At 42.1% G+C, this 20,971-nt stretch overlaps 1 protein-coding gene across 2 annotated transcripts in view; it reads right to left on the minus strand.

Moving 5' to 3' along the window:
• TRPC7 (transient receptor potential cation channel subfamily C member 7) overlaps positions 1 to 19,375 on the minus strand; it is a 52,090-nt gene extending 32,715 nt beyond the window's left edge. For both annotated transcript variants that reach the window (XM_027904843.1, XM_027904842.1), the window contains exons 1-2: positions 18,604 to 19,375; positions 3,079 to 3,261 (exon numbers count right to left, since the gene is read on the minus strand). In XM_027904843.1, coding sequence (XP_027760644.1) covers positions 3,079 to 3,261; positions 18,604 to 19,356 — 936 coding nt within the window. In that variant the 5' untranslated portion in view covers positions 19,357 to 19,375. The remainder of the gene's footprint in view (positions 1 to 3,078; positions 3,262 to 18,603) is intronic.
• Between the last annotated feature and the right edge of the window lie 1,596 nt (positions 19,376 to 20,971).

Below are 20,971 nucleotides of genomic sequence, written 5' to 3' on the forward strand. Positions count from 1 at the left end.
ACATTTGTACAGCACCAACTGGCTCTCCAGGATGGAAATGAGGGACACTTTTCTTCCCATCACCACTGTCCAAGCCATCAACAGCTTCCAACGTGGCCCCATTTCATGGTGAGAGAGACCCTGGAAGGCATTTCTTGTCCAGGGAAAAACCCCCTCCTCTGGGTCAGTGAGTGGGGAGCACAGGTTGCTGTAGCAGTTGATGAGTCCTGGGACTTTTTATGCCCTTCAGTGTCTGAGTTTTGTGGCCAGTGCAGTGAAAAATTATAATCTAATGCAGCCATGAGTATTCTGTTCAGAGCATCCTCCATATGTTAATTATTAATAATATAGTTAGGAGAAAAGTTCCTGTTCCAGCTCTCTGTTAAATAGGATTTACACAGCCATCTGGTGTTCTGTTTAATTCTTTTCTTTTTTCTTTTCTTTTTTTTTTTTTTTTCCCCCAACCCAATTTATGTGTCTTACTGTTAATTGAATTAAAACTCGTGAAAGAGAAAGGTGCTCTGCCCACATTATTACAACATTTTCAGTCAAGAACACAGAGTAAACTTCCAGGTCTCATCAGCCTGCATAAGGAGCAGCTCAGGGAATCACAGAGCTCGTGATCCTTGACCTCAACTCCAGCTCAGCAACTCAAACCCCTTTTGGTTGTAATCCACCAAAAACACTCCAACCTAACTCACTCCTGACTGGAGAATGCAAGTGCAAAGCATCACTAAAGGACATCAGGGAGGACAATGGTCAAGTTGCAACAGTCCCATAACTTGGGCTAAAAGAATTCAGGACTCAGTAAATGCTTGAATTTTTGAAAATTGTTTGTTTTGCTCTTGGCAAACTTGTCCCTATTTAAATACTTGTCGAGGAATCATGAATCACTAAGATAGCTTATCTAAAATGCCTCTGGAAAACTTCAACAGAGGACATTTGAGTGAATTTTTTCCAAGAATCCTGAGGTACAGAGTGATTATTTAGGTTTTCAAAAAACTGTAGAGAATTAACAATAATCCAGCATTTTTTAAGAACAATTTGTAAACTACCGTAATTTTAGCTGCAAAATATGCAAAAAGCAGAGTTTCTTAATTCTTTCTATAATGTCCTTCAATTATATTAGAGCCTTAAACTTCTCACCAACATCTCCTATGTGCTTTGCAGAAAAAAAAAAGAAACAAAAGGAGCAAAGAGACAGACAAGTGAAGCCTCTCACCTTTGATGCTTTCCTGAATGACTTTACAAGATTCATCTCAAACTTTGTAAATCAGGAAAAAGGACAATGATCAGTAAAAGTGTGTCCTTTTGGGTGAACGGAGAACTTGCTTTTTTTGAAGCAACAAATGGATGAGGTAACAGGGAGCTCTAATGGGGAGAACAAAGTGAAAAAGATGCAGAGAAGGATCATTTAGGGCAGGGACAAAACCCTGTTGTAGGTGCCAGTTGCAGGTTCGCTGAGTACAGGAGGTCAGAAGATATCAAGAGGATCTGTCCAAGAATTGGTTTATTAAATATGTATAACACAACACCCTCCTTCTCACCCCTCTCTATCACAGGATTTTCTTGAGATGATCACGGATTTCAAAGCCCAGGATTTGTAAATACAAACCGAAAAAGTACCTCTGATCTGAATAAAAAAGCTGCAGCTGAAGTGCTTTGCCCCTTAAGGAAATCACTGCTGTGTTACCATAACACAAGGTCTTTGTTCAGCGAGGGTGATAAACATCAGTCTGTTATCACGTCACTGCCAATAACCAAAGCCATTTGTCTGAACGTGTCCCTGCCTCCCACAAATAAAACTGTCTTAGAGCCAGCAGTTAAAGACTCATCTTACATATATTGTGCTGAAAAGAGCGTGCTGAGAAGTGCTGACCCGAGAGTCGACATGAATGAATGCACACGTTTGTGTTCTAATTCTAATTGTTAGAATTAGTTTAATGTTTATTATCCATGAGCAACAAGTTGCTGTGATCCAGAAAAGGATGCTCAGCTTTCCTGAGTACAGGAAGATGTTTATACATACAAAGATCAAGGGTGCATGACCTCCCAAGGATGCTTTAGGCCAGTGTTGATGCATTCCAAAAAAGGTGCACGTGAATACAGGGTAAGAAATGGGGGAGTGTGCCCCTGAAAGCAGCTGAGCCAGGATGGATGGATGGATGTGCTCAGAGCAGCAACTCCAGCTCGTGTTCTGGGTGTGTAAGGGATGACACAAATATTTAGGGGGAATAAATGAGCAGAATAGCAGAGCAGATTTCACACACTGAAAAGCTTTGATGCTCTGACCGAAGTCCTGGTGATTCCCGAGGATCCCTGGGGACTGGCCCTTGGTGAGGTTCTATTTGTGCCTTTTAGATCAGCTCATTTTCTGAAGAGCACCAGAGCAAGGCTGGCTCCTGTTACCAAAGCAACACTTTCAACAACTAAACATGACCCAGCTTGTAAACTAAGAACAAGCTAAGATGTTCTGCTCAGTTTTGATGATGGAACAGCGCAGAGACACAACATCCTTGGAGAAAATAATTGGTTCCGTACCATGTGCTCCTGCGTGACAGCGTTTAATTTCAAACAGGAGTTTTAAGATTCTCTTTAATTAATGGCTTTCATTAACAGGGAAAGACCTTCTCCAGCCAACACAGCAGCACAGTCAAGAGGTGAAAGGAAGCAGGTGGTGGGTTAGGGAGGGGAAAGAGGGAGCAGATGTGAGCTTGAAAATTTGGAACACTCTTCGGGTTCCATAGCAGGAGCCCAGTTTCCATCAGCGCACATTGTAGGAGCCATTAATTGGGACCACCCAGGCCTAGAATTTGCCAGAATAAAAATTTTCCATTCACACAGCGCATTTCTGTGAGGGTGAAGAGTTGGTTTAAACACTCGTGGAATTATTTGGGTTTTTTTTTCTGCTTTGCAAATAAGCTTCTTGGTATCAAACAATGTGACAAAATGCAAACCAAGCCACAAAATGCTGCAGTTCTAAGGACAGTCCTGGTGCTACTGAATTCTGTCTTCCATTTATGACTTTTCAGGTGACATCAAGGAAGGATCATTCAGATGGGAAGACTTAATCACCAGGCCCCCAAAGGAATAACTTACCTTCTTGACCTCGTATTTAATGGCAAGTTTAATCCTGCTCAGGCTCGGCCGGTGGTGCTCGGGGTACAAGTGGATGTTGACATCTCCATTCAGAATGGCCTCCACTTCCTCAGTGTCCCTGCACAGGTCCAGCACCCCCACCACAAAGTCCTTGCATTGCATAGATAACTTCCGATAGTCGTTCTGAGGGAGAGCAGAAAAACAAGTCATTTCACTGTTTAATTGATTGCTTAATTGTGAGTGAAGTTGCTTCTGCAAAACTGCTGCCTGGAAGAGTCAGAAAGCCCTTGATTTCACCCAAATATGCACAAACTCCTCCAGACTTAATTAGCAATGTTTCTGTCAGCAGCATGATTGGATTGCATAGCATTGCAGTAGAACAACTTTTACAGGACAACAAGGAAATCATTTCTAGGGAAATTTTCACTTTTAAGCAATCAGCTTGTCTCCCCTCTGTGTGTCACAAATCTCTAGGAATGTAAAACTGTGACCAAAATAAAAGGTCCTGTTAAGGGGTTAAAATATACAGCAAATATTTCAATTTAGGCTCTTTCCTAATAACTCTGTCTTCAGTGATCTTCAAGAAGTTTCAGACTCATACAGCAAGCTGGAGCATCACACAGAGATCTGTTCAAATGAATTATGGAGTTGTAATACCAATTTCAGCCTCAAGTTTATTACCTTAGAATTTAGTTAAGCAGTCCCAAAAGAGCATCCAGGGGATCTTTCTGTCATAGCATTCTCCAGGAATTGGTACTTCAGAAACTCAATGTGAATTCCTATGAAATAATTTCACCTTGCAAACCCCAAATTACACTTATGGGACAGGAGTTAACATCAGGCTGACTTGACAGAGGGTTAGGAGAGTGATTTCACTGCCTTAAATTAAATTGTGATTGATTTTCACATGTTGGCACTTAAGAAACAAGGAAAGTGCCAGCACCTGAGTAAATGTTGTAAATTAGAACACAATTAAGGCTACCATTAATATCATAACAAAATGGAGATATTAAAGGCTCGATGCAACAAGTAGAAATAATAAACATAAGACAAGCTCTTACTGACTTGAGAGACCTTTTCAAATTAGGTTTGATGAGTTAATTAAATTCAGCAGCTTATCTAATTAAACCAGCAGCCAAACAAAGAAGATAATTAAACCTGGCTTTGATGAAATGATAAGGGTAACCTGGCTTTGTGCACCTGTATTTTCGAAATTATTAACTCTATCATTTATACATAGCAACATATTAGTTTTCCTTGTTAGACAAAGTTCTCAAAGTACTGTGCAAACATTCAATAATTAACAGCACAGTCCAAAATCTGATGTTATTAGAGGTGGCTAAACCTCTTTGGACAGTTTTTCCCCTTCAGAACTGAGATGCTCTTGATAATGAACTTTTAAATAAGTTGGTTGAATGACTTTGTCATGGGTTTGAGGTTGTTTCTAGTGTGTGGGTGTGTCCCAGCTTTGCTTTCCGTGCTGTCCTGTTTGCTGATGGCTGGGAAGAGCTGCCTCAGTTGGCACAGAACAGTGGAATAGTTGCAGGGAACCAAAAGCCCCTCAGGCTGGGATTAGGGTGTCCTGCAGAAAAGAGAAGATGCCAGTTCTGGGGTGTTCAGGAGAAGGGGCTGAGGAGCAGAGCTGGGGGAATAGCCTGTGCTTTAGTGCTGAGACCTTCTGCGAGGGGAAACTCCTCTTATCTGGCAAAAGGGTTGAAACTTTGGTTCCCCCTTCCCCCCAGTAATCAGACTGGATGTTCTAATTGTGTTGTTAATGGAGATCAGCAAGAACTTGAAATCTTCATTAAAAAGAGACATAAGAGAAGAGCCAGCAGATCCTTATCCAGGTGAATGCCCTGCTGCAGAAGGAGAGGCAGTGCTAAGTTAGTGCAGTAAGATTTAAGGTGTTCTCATGGTTCAGAAAATGATGGTAATCATTTGCATCTAAATCTGGTACCTGAGCATTTTGTGAGATAGGGTTTGTAGAGTGAATGCTTCCAAATGTGGGGTGAAGCGAGGCCTGGAATGTAAATGAGGGACAGGTTGTACTTTATGGCTTCAAAGGGCTCCTCTCAAATCAATTCTGTGCTTTAATCTTCCCCACACCAAGATGAATTTCAATAAATAGGAAGCTTGCCTGTTCCCTGAGAGAACAGATGACCAAACAAGGCTGTCAGCCTCAAAATAACCACAGGAATGGTGAAGGACACCAAATATAGATAGATCTGAAAATAGATGTAGGCTGTGAATGAAATGTCTACTTGCTACAGGTAATGAAAGTGCATAATTAACATTAAAAAAAAAAACAACACAGTGGGGGAGAACTCTGCTGAGCTTTAGTACCACTCTCTGTGTGCTGTTTGCAAACTTCTCAAGCTTATCTCTTAACCAGCACAGGGAATTCTTCATCACAACTTCCACATCACCTGAGCAACTAGTAAGTATTAACTCAGATTGTTTTTCCTCTTCCTTTAAGGAAAGCAGTTTAGTTTGCACCTAGGAAAGTGCTTCTAAAGCAACTGTTAAGTGACAGGTTCCCAGCTGGCAAAATCCATCAAGGCCCAGCTTTATTCCCATCTCCAAGCCTCATGTTTTTACTGGTTCTGTACATTGGGAGGGACTATGAATGATTTCTCCATTCAAAGTTTTTTACTCTGATTTTTAAGTAGACACAAGCAGCCATGCAATCTACCCGATATAAAGGCTGTAGAAAGAATAAATAAAATAAAATAAAATAAAAATAAAATAAAATAAAATAATAAAATAAAATAAAATAAAATAAAATAAAATAAAATAAAGTAGCAATTCTGGGGCCAGGCAGAGAAGCAGCTTACTGCTCTCAGGAGACTGCTCATGTGTTAAGATGTCTCAATGATCACTGAACCTGCTGTGTCTTCTGATGATCCCTTTTAAAAAGGCATTTGTCTTCTTTGTTCTGGCTTCTGGAATGCTCCCAGTCAGCACAGAAAATCCTGATGAGCCTGACAGTGAGAACACAGCCACTCAGTGACTCCCCTCACGTCAGTGCATTTCTCTCCTCTAGCACGTTTTTGGCTGTATCTTTACTCTAAAAACCGAGTTTAGCAGAGGACTGACAGCCAGGCTTCTCCTGATCCTGGTTTGAAGGTGTACTTTTGGTGCCACGAGCAGGAGCCGTGTACCTGCACATGAAACACTAAACTGCAAGTTGTGACATACCGTGACAATCTCGAGGAAACCAAGATGATTTATTTACAAGCTCTCCTGATGTGCGTGCCAGCACTGTGTTTGTCACACGTTTGCCTGCATTCCACACATTTGGAAGCATCGCAGATCCCGGATTCCCTGCACAAAGGAGTGCTGGGACAGTGGTGGGGCTCACCTTGGGGCAGGACAGGAGGCTGCAGCCCCAGGGCAAGGTTCGAGAGGCGTGGGAGGAAGAGGGGAAGGAGAACCAGGATGCACTTCCAGATGCTTCCAGTGACAGGACCTGGAGCTGTGCCAGGGGAGGGTTAGTTTGGATATTAGAAAAATGTTCTTCCCCCAGACCATGTTTGGGCACTGGGAGAGGCTCACAGCACCTGGCAGAGTTCAAGAAATATTTGGACAGTGCTCTCAGGCACAGGGTGTGACCCTTGGGAATGGTCCTGTGCAGGGTCAGGAGTTGGACTCAGTGATTCTTGTGGGTCCTTTCCAACTCAGAATATTCTGTGATTCTCTGAGATTCTTGTTGCACCGAGGTTTTTGAAGATCAGGGCCCTGAGGACCCTGCGGCTCTGCCGGGAGGCACCCACTGTGTCTTGGGGTGCACAGGGACAGTCCCCACCGCCCTGCCAGCCAGGTTCAACCCCTAAACCAGGCTCTTCATGACCCTCCTGGTCTAAATAATTTTAGGGAGAACCATCTGCTGCCTGGACAGGCAGTAAGCTGCAAGTTGTACCACAACAAGAGACCCAGGGCTGGAGACACAAACTGCAGCTCAGCCCTGCAAAACCAGGCACAGGCAAGGACAAGAACCCAAACCTTCCTGAGGGCCCCAGTCAGCTCCCACATCAGAGAAGTCCAAGGATTACGAGGTTGCTGAAACAGATGGATCTTTACAGTAATGAAAACTGCAAATCACACGTGAGGGGTGCTGGGGTCCCATCCTGACAGGCTGAGCACTGTCAGGCCTCAGGGAGGAAGATGAAGGATACAACTAATGTACTCAAGAGAGCCAGCCTGCTTCAAATAACATCAAGTAGCACATGAGCAGGATTTGATTTCCAATAGAGGCAGCGAGCAGGGCAGGATCGGGATGATGCCTGAGAATGTTACAATATCATTTTTTAAAAAACTGGAATGTTAGAAAAGGATCCCAAATTAGTCATTTCCTGCTTCTTCTAACACTGTTGTGCATGTGGAGTTAAAAATGTCTAATTTTTGCTGTTTTGAAAAGGCTGATGGTGCTTGCCATTCACTGCAATTTCTCTCAGTACCCTATTATTATCTGTTGATTATGTTCTAAATGAACTCTGTCATGTCTCCACATCTGTTCAAAACCAACTAGATTTTTTTTTTTTTTTTCAGAAGAGAGTTGTTTCAGGTCAGAGGGATGGAATTTGAGTAAAAAGTTAAGTGAAATAAGAAAAAGTAAGACCAGGAATGTGTCTGAAGTTTCTGGGTAGCATGAAATTTGCTGTGCAAATGAAAGCTGTAGGCACATTGCACAGAGCCTCTTTTTATGCTTCCTCAAGCTCTTGGCTCTTTGTATTTAATCTGCATCACACATACACATATATCAAGGAGAGAAATATTGCATTGCTTAGATTAGCATTTTGAGAAGAGGCAGCAGAAAAAAAAAAATATGGAGAAATAATTCTGTAAACATGAACAGAAAACTGCCCCAAATAAAAACGCTTGTAGAAAGAAAACAAAGCTGAGAGAAAGGAGGGGGAGGGGGGAGAAAGCAGAAGCATTATATGCTAGATTTGAAATGAAATTGTTAAATAAACCATCCTGTCAAATATTCAAAACGCTTATAAATATTTACCAATTAGATGCCACATGAAATATGCACAAGCCTGCATAGAAAAGCTGTAGGACAAATTTCCTTCTGGATATTTACACTGTCTGTGGCTGCCCATATGTTTGGGAATGAAAGAAAACACGAGGCCTGTGGGAGGGAGGGCGAGGATGGCAGGGAAATTGTCCTGCACTGCTCCTGCTCCTGCAGCCTTGTCACCCTCTGAGGTGCACCTCCCAAAGAGCTCTGCCAGCAGACAACTGCTGACACCCCAGTTCGTTTGTGGAACGATCCAGACCGTGGCTTCTTCATCTCCGGCGAGAATAATGAGCAATCTGTTCACGTGCAGGAGTCTGACGTTTCAAAAGGGTGTCTCTGCTGCTTTCCAGGCCCGTTTGGAACCCGTCTAGCCGGAGCCAAGTTCAGCATGCCAAGGGTTTGTTCTGGGGAGTGCCAGGCATGGCAGAGCAGAGCGGCCTCCAGGCAAAGGGGAGTTCAGATCCTGCCAGGAGACACTGAGGGATGTGTCCAATGAAACAACCCAAGGACAAACCAGAGCTCTGCCTGTGCTGACATTATTTTTGTCCAAAGAAACCCGGGAAACAACAGTGTGGTTTGATTGAGGAGCACAAATGCTGTGACTTTCCACGAGCCATGAGAACAAGATCCCTTCCATCATTTCCATGGCAGCTGCACTGACTGATTTACCACAAGACTTCTCTTTTTGGTGCCTCTTGTTTCTCCTCAGCTTTCTAGCTGCAATTCATCTCTCCATATGCACTGCAGAAGCTCCTCTCTGAGACAGTACATCCCTCCACCGAGGGGATAGAGTAGTGAGAAATCAATCAAACCACTGGCTTTGCATTTCACCTCATACCTGGTAAAATACCTGTTGGCTGGTAGATATATCAAATCCACAAAGAAGTAGCCAAGATGCTGTTAATGGTTTCACTCATGGAGTTAGAAAATGCCTTCAGACTTGTTACTGTGCTTTTACAGCATCATTTGCAGGTCCAGGCATATGTGTAATCCTCAGCAAGAACATTCCAAGAGCTTTAAAGTGAGAACTGTCAGAAGCAGCAGAAAAGGCATTTGTACCTCCCTGTTTTATTTCTACTCGTTTGTGCTCTGGTTCTAATGAATCTACCAACTCTACCAATAATTTCTTCTGGCAAATTATTAATTTTTGGGATAAACTCATCTCCTGTGGGACCAAAACGAATGGATGAATTTAGGAAGCTCTTTCCACCAATAAAAACATTGGAAAAGGAAGAATACTTTACTTTGATATCCCCTTGAAACAATTCCTTTAAATTTTTTTCTATTTCACCCCCCCCCAATCTTAAATTAGTGGTTGGATTATTTGGAGATGTAAAGCCAGGAATCCATTAAAATAATCCTAGGAGAAAGCTAAGGACTGAGACTGAACACAATTCCTGCCTGTTTAAGAAAGGTTTTAGATTCCTTAGCATAGGAAAACTCAGAATCAGTCCACTCTCAATATTTTTCATCACTTCTACTGACCATTCTTTTACTATTTGAAACTTAAAATAAGTTTTCTTTACCTGTGAGCTCTCTGTACACTGACATTAATGGTTCACTTGCCTTATCTAAAGTTCTCACCTGAAATTACAATCTTATTTCTTTTCATACCCAAGAAGTTACCAGAAGAACTCCTCCATCTCCTCCACCCCTTCCCCACAGTGTCACCTTCAGCCTGACAGGTGCCATTCCCAAGCACCCCCACAGCACACACGTGTGTGCAGAACCATCAGTGCTATCCAGCAGAGAACTAACACCCTATTCCCAGCCTCTGAAGGTATTTAATTAACCTGCAACAGAAATCATGTTGCTTGACAACAATTCCAGAGCTCGAGGTTGTCACGGCAGCTTTTCAGCATGAGATGGCATTTGATGCTCGATGCTCTTTTTCATGTCACCTGAGCTGGCTTTCAAACACTCATCACAAATAAGCCACATGCTTCTGATCCCTCAGCTAAGTGAAAGGTGGGGTTTTTTTTTTTTTCCTTGCAGATTTTCCTAAGCTGTTTATCCTGAAACACCTGTTTCCAGAAGATAAACTGTCGAGTCCCTGGGTGTCACATAAACAGGACAGGCTGCACTGAGGTATTAACTGAATGCTTGGCATCCAAAATGTAGGCAATACACACATTTGGTGAAGGAGAGGGCCTGTCTCCCTGTGTCCTGTCAACAGCTTCTCTTTATCAAGTGCAAACCACACATTTCAAAATAATACTCTGCCAATTTGCTTGTTGAAGAAGAGTTCAGTAAAATCAAGCTCATGATCACCCAGTGCAAGGCTACAAGCAGACATGCATATCAGGACAAAGACTCCTCCTAAATCCATCCTGCAAATGAATGCTGCCTTAACTGCAAAGCCATGATGCAAATTTTATGGATAATTAAAATAACCATGTGTCCTCCAGGTCTCAAACAGCCAACTGCCCCAGTTCTCAATGTCCAGCAAGAAGAGTTTCTTATAAAACTAGTCACAAGCATCAGAGTGGATGAAATTCTGGTCCCCAGAGCACATAAGAAGCAACCAAGCCCTTTGGAAAAATGTGGTCCCAGCTCAGAGTCCTGGCACAGAGCACTCCTGGCCACATGGAAATCATCCTCTCTCTAAGAAGAGCAGACTTAGAAGTCAGGCTGCAGAACTTTCTGGAGCAGAAATACGAACATAAAAAGTACATAATTATATCTGTCTGTTCTGAAACGAGTTCAGATCCTGGGGTTTGGACAGTGAGAATGAAATCAATTGACAGTGAGCTATTTCCATGCTGCACTGGTGAAAAATTCCCTGCAAAAAATTATGTTCCAGAAAATTGACAGGTTTTACCATGTAAATGTCAAAAAAAAAAAAAAAAAAGAAAACTATAAATACTGTAGTACCTAGCAGCACTTTGTGGCAATATAAAATTGCTTGTATACTATTCCTTTTTATCCACAATTCACTGGGTAGTCTGCCTGGACACAGTGAGCATGAGTTCATTATAATTATCCACACCAACAACAATTAACAACACAATGAGTGATAGATTAAATCACTTCCCTTCTGCATCCTCTTTAATGTCAGACCTGAGATCCTCAGAATGTGTTGCTTGGTTTACATTTGTTGATATGATATCAGTTCCCTGCAGTGCCTTGGCAAAACATACCTGGCTCCCTCCTCCCATCTGCTGATCTGACATTATTATTCTATTGGAGCAATCATCCTAACTATGCTCATTTGTAGTTCCAGTAGATACCCCTTCCCAACAAGAATAATGAGCAGCACTCTTTGGAAACCAGTCATCTTGCTCACAGTAAACCTCCTGGCTCCTCACTGTTCCCAAAACCCCAGTGGTGATACCAGGTGAATGCTTGGTGTTACTGATTAAACACAAAGCTTACCAATATTGTACTGGACTGATATTACAGGAGTGAGAGCAGCCTTTTCCAGCTATTTTCCCCACCAATGATTGAATTTTGGAGTTCTGACAAGTGCCTTCTTTAAGGTCAACCCTTCTCGGTGCCGCTTATTGCCAAGGGGTGGGAGGAGGGGAGTTGTGTTGCTGTGTCCTAGGGAGAGAGTTCTCTCAGGGGAATGGTGGGTGTAGAAGGAGCAGCTCACAGTCATAGGAGCTCTGTGCTCCCTGCAGAGGATCCACTGACTGGGATGGAAAGGGCCAGCACATCTTTCCTTCCAAACTGTTCCCTTATGCGACACATTCCCATTGCTCTCCGTGCCCCACCGAGCTGGTGAACCCACCTGTCGTCCCATTAACGATTCTGAAGGAATTCCACATTGTTTTATATTTCTATGATCATGCCTGCTGCTCCCCTGAACTGGAACCCTGCTCTAGGGATGTTGTGTTCAGTCCAGCTGGAAGCACTGAGCTGTTAAGTGCTGCAGTTGCAATGCTGTTCAGCCTTAACTGAGTAGGACTAAAAATTGCTTCCCAGGGAGCTGTAAAGGGCAATAAACATTGCACTGATGGTGTGCAAACTGGCATTGCCAAAAATCTCACTTGCAGTAGCATCACAGGGAACAAAAGTATCCCAGCTCTACTCTCTGGGAGGGTCAAATATTTCCAGGGTTGCATCTGTCTTACCATCTCCAAATGTCAAAAGTTTCCTCCAATTCTGTTTTTCTTTTTTTTTTTTTTTTTTTTTTGAGGGGACCAAAACCCTGAAGGCATTAATTAAAATATTAAATTTCCTTACACTGATGCATTGTCTATGATTTGATGTGTGAAAGATTCTTCTTTCTCCTCCGCTTCCTCAAGAGAGAGACATGGGTTGGTTCCCCTGGGAAAGGGAAGAGATCATTTTCCTGCAGAAAGTATTTTGACAACTTTTAGAGAGGTTTTCTTTTTTTTTTCTGTTTGCCTAAAGTTAGCTGGAAGATTTTAACAGCAATGGCACTCATCAAATAGATTAAATAACCTTGTGGGCAGTGGACATTACCCAATTCTGTGTGACTGCTCAGTGGCCTGTACTGTCACCAAGGTTACAACTTCCACGAATAACAATCTTGCTCTGTCCAGGTGTGGATTGCAGATGCTGAGTTATACCTTTCACTATGAATCACAGCATCTTCTACTCTTCTTGACTGTAAATAGACAGAGACAGATGCTGAAATATCTCCCCACACAGAGATACAAATCTGCTTTTTTCAAGACAGCTCCAGGCCATCCCAGCTTTGGCATCGCTTCTGCACCCCTCTGAAAAGCTTTGGAGATTTTCCTCCCATGAAACACTTGAAAACCATTTTGCCTGGGCAACGTGCCAGGCAGAAGAGGATTTCATCACATCACCTAAAAAAAGAGCCCTTACAACAACAGCTCTCAAAATATAAAAGATATTTCTTCACCTATAAATATTAGAAGAGAACAATACAATAGCCACGGATTTGGTGGGTTTTAAGGGCAGAAGGGTTTTCTGCATCCTTTTTCCACAGTCTCTGCTGCATACCCATGCAAAACATTGCAATTAATTAATTTAGCTCTCAAGACAAAGTCAGTGCAGCATCTATTATTAGTGAATTTGTATCTGAAAAAGAACAGCATAGAGAATGAGTTCCTTATGCACAGAGTGAGTCCCACTCACTGAGCCAAACACTAATTTCACTACAAGGCTTAAATATATTCTCCTTCTCCCAGGCTATTTCCATTATTGCTTTTAATTTCCTCCCTTATTTTAATACCTAATTTGTTCTGACAATAAGTTATCCTTCTAACAATAGGAAATTTGTTTTCCTGCTTTCCTGGGACTTGATTCTTTCCCGTGTCAGGAGCTGGGTAATTGGTCGCCCCTGTTTATGCATTTGCTTTGCACAAGTGAAAATTGAAAAAAAAGAGAGAAACATAGGTTCTAAATGCACGTGTTTTCAAAGCAGTGGGGGAAAATTGGCTTGTAGGTGGGAAAAAAAGATCAAACCTTGACTCCATCTATAAGAAAAAATAATGTTCTAACTAAAGACTGGAAAAGTTCATATACAAAAAAACTATCCCTTGGGAATAGTAACTGTTTATATACTCACAAGTATTTATAATGATGATGCTTCATTTTCCAAACAGATATTAGGCAGGAGAAAATTAAAACAGTATTAGTAAAATATATTCTACCTATCAGACCAGATTTCTTAATTTCCCTTCTATCTTCTCCTCCCCAAACCCAGCTAAGTGAAACAGAAGAAGAAGATACAAGTTGCATGAGTAAAAAGACATCTTTTTAAAAAATAAAAATCCTGTCTGGAAGAAAAAAAAAATAGAAAAAATAAAAATTAAAAAAAATTAAATAAAAAATAGGAAATTCTGGAAAATTAAAAGGAAATCTAAACAAAGGTCATATAAGCCCACTAAAGCCTCAAAGAGCAGCTTGTTGAAAAAACAAATATGAGTCATAAAAGTATTCCTAGATATATGAGAAGCCAGATGTCTGCCAGAGAGCACTCTTTCCCAGTCCACTGCCATCCTCTATTCTCACAAAGTATTTTCCCTTCCTACTGTTTTGCTTCTCAGTATTTTCTGGTATTTCCTAGTTTTTATCACTCCTTCAGAAAACAACAGCCTAACAATGATTTTTTAATCTCCAGCATGGAGCCAGAAATAGCCAGAAAATTGCCAAGGTCATTTCTCTTAAGAAGTTTGAGTTAAGCACGTCCTGTGAAGTTCACAATCTACCAATAGGTGGGAAAAAAGTTGGGACTGACTGACTGGAGCAAGAGGCAGGAATGGCAGATCATCCCTAAGCACTACAGGTCACCTGGCTGGGAACAGCTGGTAAATAGAGACATCTGCACGTGGTTCCACCCCAAGTTGACAAGGGGAGGATGGATTTCTCTGGACCAGAGAGTGATTCTCACAGCCTGGCTCAGGGGTGATGACTTGTTCCAATGGACAAATCCTGGCTGTGCTGTTCCTACTGGAAGTGACATCGAGTTTATTTATATGAGCAACACAAACAGAACCCACTGGTACATGACAGAAGGATTGTTTGCTTTATGACTCAGGCCCAGAGTCTGCCAGCTTTGAAAGGAATTGGAGTGTACACAGATTTTTTTTTTCTATTTGAGTGAAAGAGAGAGAAAGAGAGGGGAGAATTCCTCCTCTCTGGGCACTGCCAGGCTGACTTTCAATGTGTTCTGCCTCAAAACAGCTTCATATTTTAATCACTACCCTAATGTCTGTTTTCCACCCTTCATGGAAACCTACAAAGCACGTTAACTCTGTCCTGTATTCCTGTTTTAATTGTACTTTTGATTTTTAATTACAATTCACCCCTCAGTTTCCCACCCAGTTGTTCTTGCAGTCTGCAGAAGAGTGCTCTCTTGGAACCTTCCAACCCACACAGGATGGAAGGCTTCCCTCTCTTTCCCTCTTCCCAAGGGCAATGCAAGGGAAGGGATAATCCAGTGGACTAATTCAGCCCCTAGTCTGTATTGCCCTTGCTGCAGTGGATATTGGTTGGTGCTTCCTTTAAACACAACATGAAATCTGGAAAGAAAGTCATGAATTGGTCCTCAATTTTGAGGTTTGGAGTGGGATATATAAAAATGGTAAAGCACTTAATTAAGGTTGTTTTTTCTTGGAATGCCCCCACTCCAGAACAATATCATGGCATGAAGACCTGCAAACACACACAGGGACTCCTGATTTTCACTTCTCTTTTTTTTCTGAAATGTCAGGAATCCACCTCTCAGAGATTTCCTACTCACCCCATTTCTACATGAATTGCAATCACATTGATAACATTTTCCGTAGAAACAACCAGTGTCACATTTTTCATATAAATTTGGGGAAGAAGGCCTTGTTTATTTCTTGTGGATTCCTTTCAAATCTATCATAGCAATGGTTTTTTCCCCCCAATTAATAAGAAAACCTCTTTGAGAAGTTTTGCAAAGGCAAAGCTATTTCAGTAGAACTGCAGAGTATTGCTGAATCTTAGGGTGAGAACAAGCTATTCAGCTTCTGCTGACAAAAAAAAAATATTAATGGATAAATTGATTTTCACCCAGAAATCTTCACTGGAGTCTCTCTCCAAAGCTGATGCAACTTTTCTCCTTCAAGGCGGTTCATGTGGCAGTTTTGTTTCACCTTTCATATATGTAAAGAGGCAACTTGCCTAAAAAAAATCATGATCCCTAAAAACACAGGACATGCATTTTCATTTTGATGTGCAGGAAGGGGCTGTTGCATAAGAGATTTAGGACAGCGAGCAGCAGGGACAGGCACAGCATTTATATTTTAATTAGCTCATGCCAGGAGTTTCTTCAGAGGTTACTAAATTACTGTTTGTCCACCTACATTATTAAAATCTTGTGGCTTTCCACTTCAAGGACTCTTTGTACTTCCTGAGAACTGTGTTGCTGCGATTGCATATTGTTCTTAAATAACGTTCTTAAATAATCCCAAGCGATAATTTTATGAATCTGTTCGGTGCCAATTGTAATAATGGAACTTTAGCAATTAAAAAATAAAAAAATTCTAGGAAAGCACTATTTTAAACACAAAAAAAGCCCTCCAGAGCTTATCTGATTTAATAAATATTCGTCATGTGTGGGCTTCTTAAACACATTTTTAGAAATTGTGTTCTTTTCTCGAAATAATTTCGCAAATTGTCATGTTCTATGAAAAAAAGCCCATTGTTTTATCCATTTCACATCACACTGATGATGTTAACAAAGACAAATATTTTTGCATAAATACCTCTGAGGTTTTTTTTTTTTTTTTGCTACAGTAAGAATACATTAGAATCTCGAGAAACCTCTTATTTCTGGAAGCATTAATGCAATAAAGGAATGCAATCTCTTTGAAGTGAAATAGTGGTGTGGGAACTTCTGAGGTACTTCACTGCCTTCACAGGTTGATGGGTGTCACACAGAACCTCCCAATCAGGCACTGGAATCGGAAAACCTCCCTGGAAATGGAATAATCTGGGTTTTTTTTATCTGGTATCGATTTATTGCCATCCATTTTCCAGTGCTGGGGAGATACAACCACCATGAGACCATCCAGCATTTCCTTGCTGCTTTTTCTCCTGAAGGATTCATGTCCCTGCCAGTACCAGTCTAGACCCTGCTGGCAGCTCCATGAACAAAAGGAAGGATTCTGGTAGAGATCAATTTATTTTTCTGCAGCAAGACACTTCTCAGGAGTGACAGCCATGCAACACTGGGGCAGCTCACAATATATAGTTTTCTACTGAAAACAAGCTGGAACATTAATGAGATATTAATGAGAACTATGGGGGTGAGCCTAAAACGTTCTCACACTGGAGCAACACTCACTCAAGCAATCAGATTCACTGAACTCAGTGAAGTTGCTTAATTGGGACTGAATTCAAGTAAAACCTTCTCTCTTAATTGTTGCAATTCTGCTACACAGGGGTAAAAAGAGTTTGCAAAGTTTTGCCCTAATTTTATTGCCAAAAGAGCTCAGTGGTTTGGGATTCTTTTCCTGTTAGAGAGTTACTAAAGTGTTGCAAAGCCTGAGAATATGGTTTTTTTCTTACTTATAAACTGGAGAGCACAGAGGCAGAGAACCACTTAAGTTGGAAAAGCCCTCTAAGATCATCAAGTCCAACTGTTCACGCCAAAGCCTCCACTAAACCACATCCCAAAGTGCTCCATCTGCAGTCTTTTAAATCCCTCCAGGGATGGTGACTCAGCCACTTCCCTGGGCAGCCTGTTCCCGAGCCTGACAACCCTTTCAGTGAAGGGATTTTTCCCAGTATCCCATCTCAACCTCCCCTGGCACAGCTTGAGTCTGTTTTCTCTTGTCCTTTTACTTGTTACCTGCTAGAAGAGCCCGATTCTCCTCCAGCTCCCTCCTCCTGTCAGGGAGTTGTGGAGAGTGAAAAGGTCCCCCTGAGCCTCCTTTTCTCCAGGATGAGCCTCCCCAGCTCCCTCAGCTGCTCCTGCTGCTCCAGCCCCTTCCCCAGCTTTGTTGCCCTTCTCTGGATTTACTCCAGCCCCTCAAATGTCTTTCTTGGAGTGAGGGGCCCAAAAATGAACCCATATCTCGAGGTGTGGCCTCTCACACAGTGCCCAGCACAGGGAGATGATCTCTTCCCTAGTCCTTCACAGCAAAAAGCTCCAAATCCTGAAATGGATGCTTTAACACATGAATAGCTTCCTAAATTAAAAATCACATATTCCTTGGCAAGAATCCTACACCAGGTAACTCATAGCCCAGGCTTTGTTACCCCAGAGTCACTGATCATGACTGTAGCTGCACAATAGTCATGAGTCAGAAAGCAGTTTCATGTTGATAACTGAGCCACTGAAAATGAGGGTTTTAATGACTAATTTATTTTAGAAAGAGAGACAATGCTATTTATGTCATGTAAATGACTTAGAGAAATAATGCAAATGACATTGGACATTTACAAATTCATTATGATAATGGAAATCTTGAATAACTTGTAAGAGTTCCACAAGTTCCACTATTATGTTTGGCATGATTATAAGCTTCATAACAGTCTCTTGATTGTTTCTCTTTCCCTTTTGTAATGGAATTTTTCATATACAGATGCAGCACCAAACCATTAGGATGCAATGCAATTTAAGTTATTTTACCAGGAAGCAAAATTACTTGATTTATACCTTTTATCCTTGTAGCAAAATTAGATATACTGGATTCTTAAACCATTAAACCAGCTTCTAGAACTCTGCCTCTGAAACAGATTGCTCAGTTAAAAAGACTTACCTTTCTTAATAAGCATGAATCTCCATTTTTAGAATAATCTAATTTTTACTCCTGCTGCAGACCAGAGATTCTAAGCAATCATAGTGTGCAACATAGAAACTCCAAGTAAGGACGTTTCTGCTACAGTATGCAATATTCAGTTCCAAGCATTTATTATCTGGAGAACGACAGTGATCTGACTCTCTGCATAGATAGCACATCTGGCAGTCTCTGCCAGTCTCTCTCACTCCCCCACCCCCTCAAACAGCAAACCAAAAACTTGATCAAACATGTAAAACACACCTGAACATTTTCAGCCCAAGGAAAAAAGGCACGGTGGGAAATTACCTTAAATTCAGTTTCAATGTTGGCTAGTCTGGCCAGTTCATTGCTTAGCTCTAGGGCAGTAAGGACAGGGTCTTCACTGGAAAGGGACAAATAAGCAGCACTGGCTAATCCTTTGTAGGCATTCATCCTGGAGCGGGAGTGGCTAAAGGAGTCCTTCCTCTGCTTCTCGATACATTCATTGCACTTGCAAAAATAGTCGTGCGGCCTCTCGATCCGCGCGCCTTTGAGGAGCAAGATGTGGACGATCTCGTACTCCTGGCAGTGGGCGGCGAGGATGATGGGGGTGATGTCGTGGGAGAAGCGGGTCCCGTCTTCGTCGTAGGCGTAGAAGTCGTCGTCCCGCAGCTCCTGCTCCAGGGGGCTGAGCGTGAGGCGCTGGCCCTGCGCGAAGGCCGGGTGGTTCAGGATCGCTTCCACGATGCGCACGTAGCCCTTGCTGATGGCCAGCAGCAGGGCGTCCCCCACCCGGGCCAGGTTCTCCTTCTTGAGCAGCAGCTCCGTCACTTCCAGGTGCTCGTTCCCCACGGCCAGCTGGAGGGCGTTCTGCCCCATGTAGTCCACGCAGTTGAAGTTGAGGGTTTTGGATTCCTCCAGCATTTTCCGCACCACGGGGATGTTGCCATACTCGGCGGAGTCGAGGAAGCGCTCCTCCTCCGCCGTGAGGCTGGTGCCCTTCTCGTTGAACATGTAGGCTGGGCCCCGGATGGCCTGTCTCCGGCCCTTCTCCCGGAGCGTGGTGTGCCTTCGATGCATGTTTTTGGGATTGCTGGTCCTCAGCCTGCAGAAAAGCACAAAGGAAGGCTGGTTATGAGAGAGCCGTAATTTCACGTCGTCTGAAATAAGGGTAGAAAAGTCTCCTAATGATCACGTTTTGCTCACTCTTTGTGGTCTGAGCTGGCCACTTAAAATCATTTAGGATAGATGTGAGTGTGCCCCCAATGCATGTTTTTGGGATTGCTGTTCCTCAGCCTGCAGAAAATCCCAAAGGAAGGCTGGTTACATTCTGAGAGAGTCACAGTCTCACATAGGTTGAAATAATGCCTCATTACGCTCAGGTCTTTTATACTTTTTATGCTCTGAAATGGTTACTTAAAATATTTAGGGTACACATGAAATAAAGATTAGTTTCTCAACAAAGCTCTCCCCTGACTTGTGCTTCCAGATTTCAACAAGGATTCTCAGCACATTCTTAACCTGAGAAACAGGAAAAAAAAAAAGTATGAACACATTATTTTCCATTTTTACTGTTTAGAACTTCATTACATGGTATTTAGGAATAATATACACAACATAATATTTCACTGAATTACTCCTCTTGAGTTTTGTCCTTGAGGGCATGAACCCTAAAGAAAGATAGCAGGACTCAGCTGTCTTGGACAGACCTTGGATCAGGCCAATAAATTACCTTCGAGAAAGTTAAAAAGCATCTTTCTAGTTTAAAACAGATCATAACAAGGATGAATATATTGCATATCCTCCTAAGATTCAGTTGGTGCATGCAAACCTATTTATTCCCTGCTTTTTTTCATGCTACATAATGCCATTTTTCTGTTTCCTAATCTAGAGCAGTTTAATGAATAACTAATTTCTCACTGAAATACAGTTGGCAGCTGCTCCAAATACAGGTACCCAAATCCAGGGGAGAGTCTTGGAAAACATAGGAAGAACTCCTGATTTAGTGTCACATCACTGCCCTGTAAACATCTTTCAGAGAGCTGCTGCAGAAAGACAAAACACACAGAGCACAAACAGAGGGCAGGACTGAAAGAGTCACTGATTTCCCCACTGATTACGTGGCTGAAATGCCTTCACTTGAATTTGGTGGGATAGAGACAAACTATTCTTATTCCACCATCTCTGCAACCCCCAAAGAAAGTTGTGCTATATGCAATTGGGTTCAAGAGTGGGTAAACACACTATTGTATGAAAATAACCGAAATTCTTAATCAATCTGTGCCTTTGAAACAGTCACACTTTGCATTCAGTGCTGTCTCGATGTTTTTAAATTTCAGTAGCATCTCAACAAAGTCACAGTCCCTCTTTTAGAGTCCAAGCACGGGGAGTTAATCGCCATCCTAAGGCCACAGAATGTGCAGTCTGAGTAAAAAGCACAAGAACAACACCTCTTTCATGAAAAGCATTTGCACTCAGTCCCATAGCAAGTCCTAAATCACTTGGGTAAAATCTTCTGGAGCCTCTACGATGCTGTGGACAGATGTAACAAATAAGCAGGTGTTAATGCTCAATGGGTGGCAAAGGTTCCTCCTCCCACACTCCATCTGTTCTCCAAGTCAGTTTTGACCTTCAGTCAGTGAAAAGTTCATGTGTTACTCTCAGAAAATACTACTGAAGTTGGAAAGTGCTGCAG

The sequence above is a fragment of the Empidonax traillii genome, unplaced genomic scaffold, assembly GCF_003031625.1.
Source record: "Empidonax traillii isolate 1590-97213 ecotype Southwest subspecies unplaced genomic scaffold, ASM303162v1 scaffold1098:size185937, whole genome shotgun sequence".
Classification (NCBI taxonomy): domain Eukaryota; kingdom Metazoa; phylum Chordata; class Aves; order Passeriformes; family Tyrannidae; genus Empidonax; species Empidonax traillii.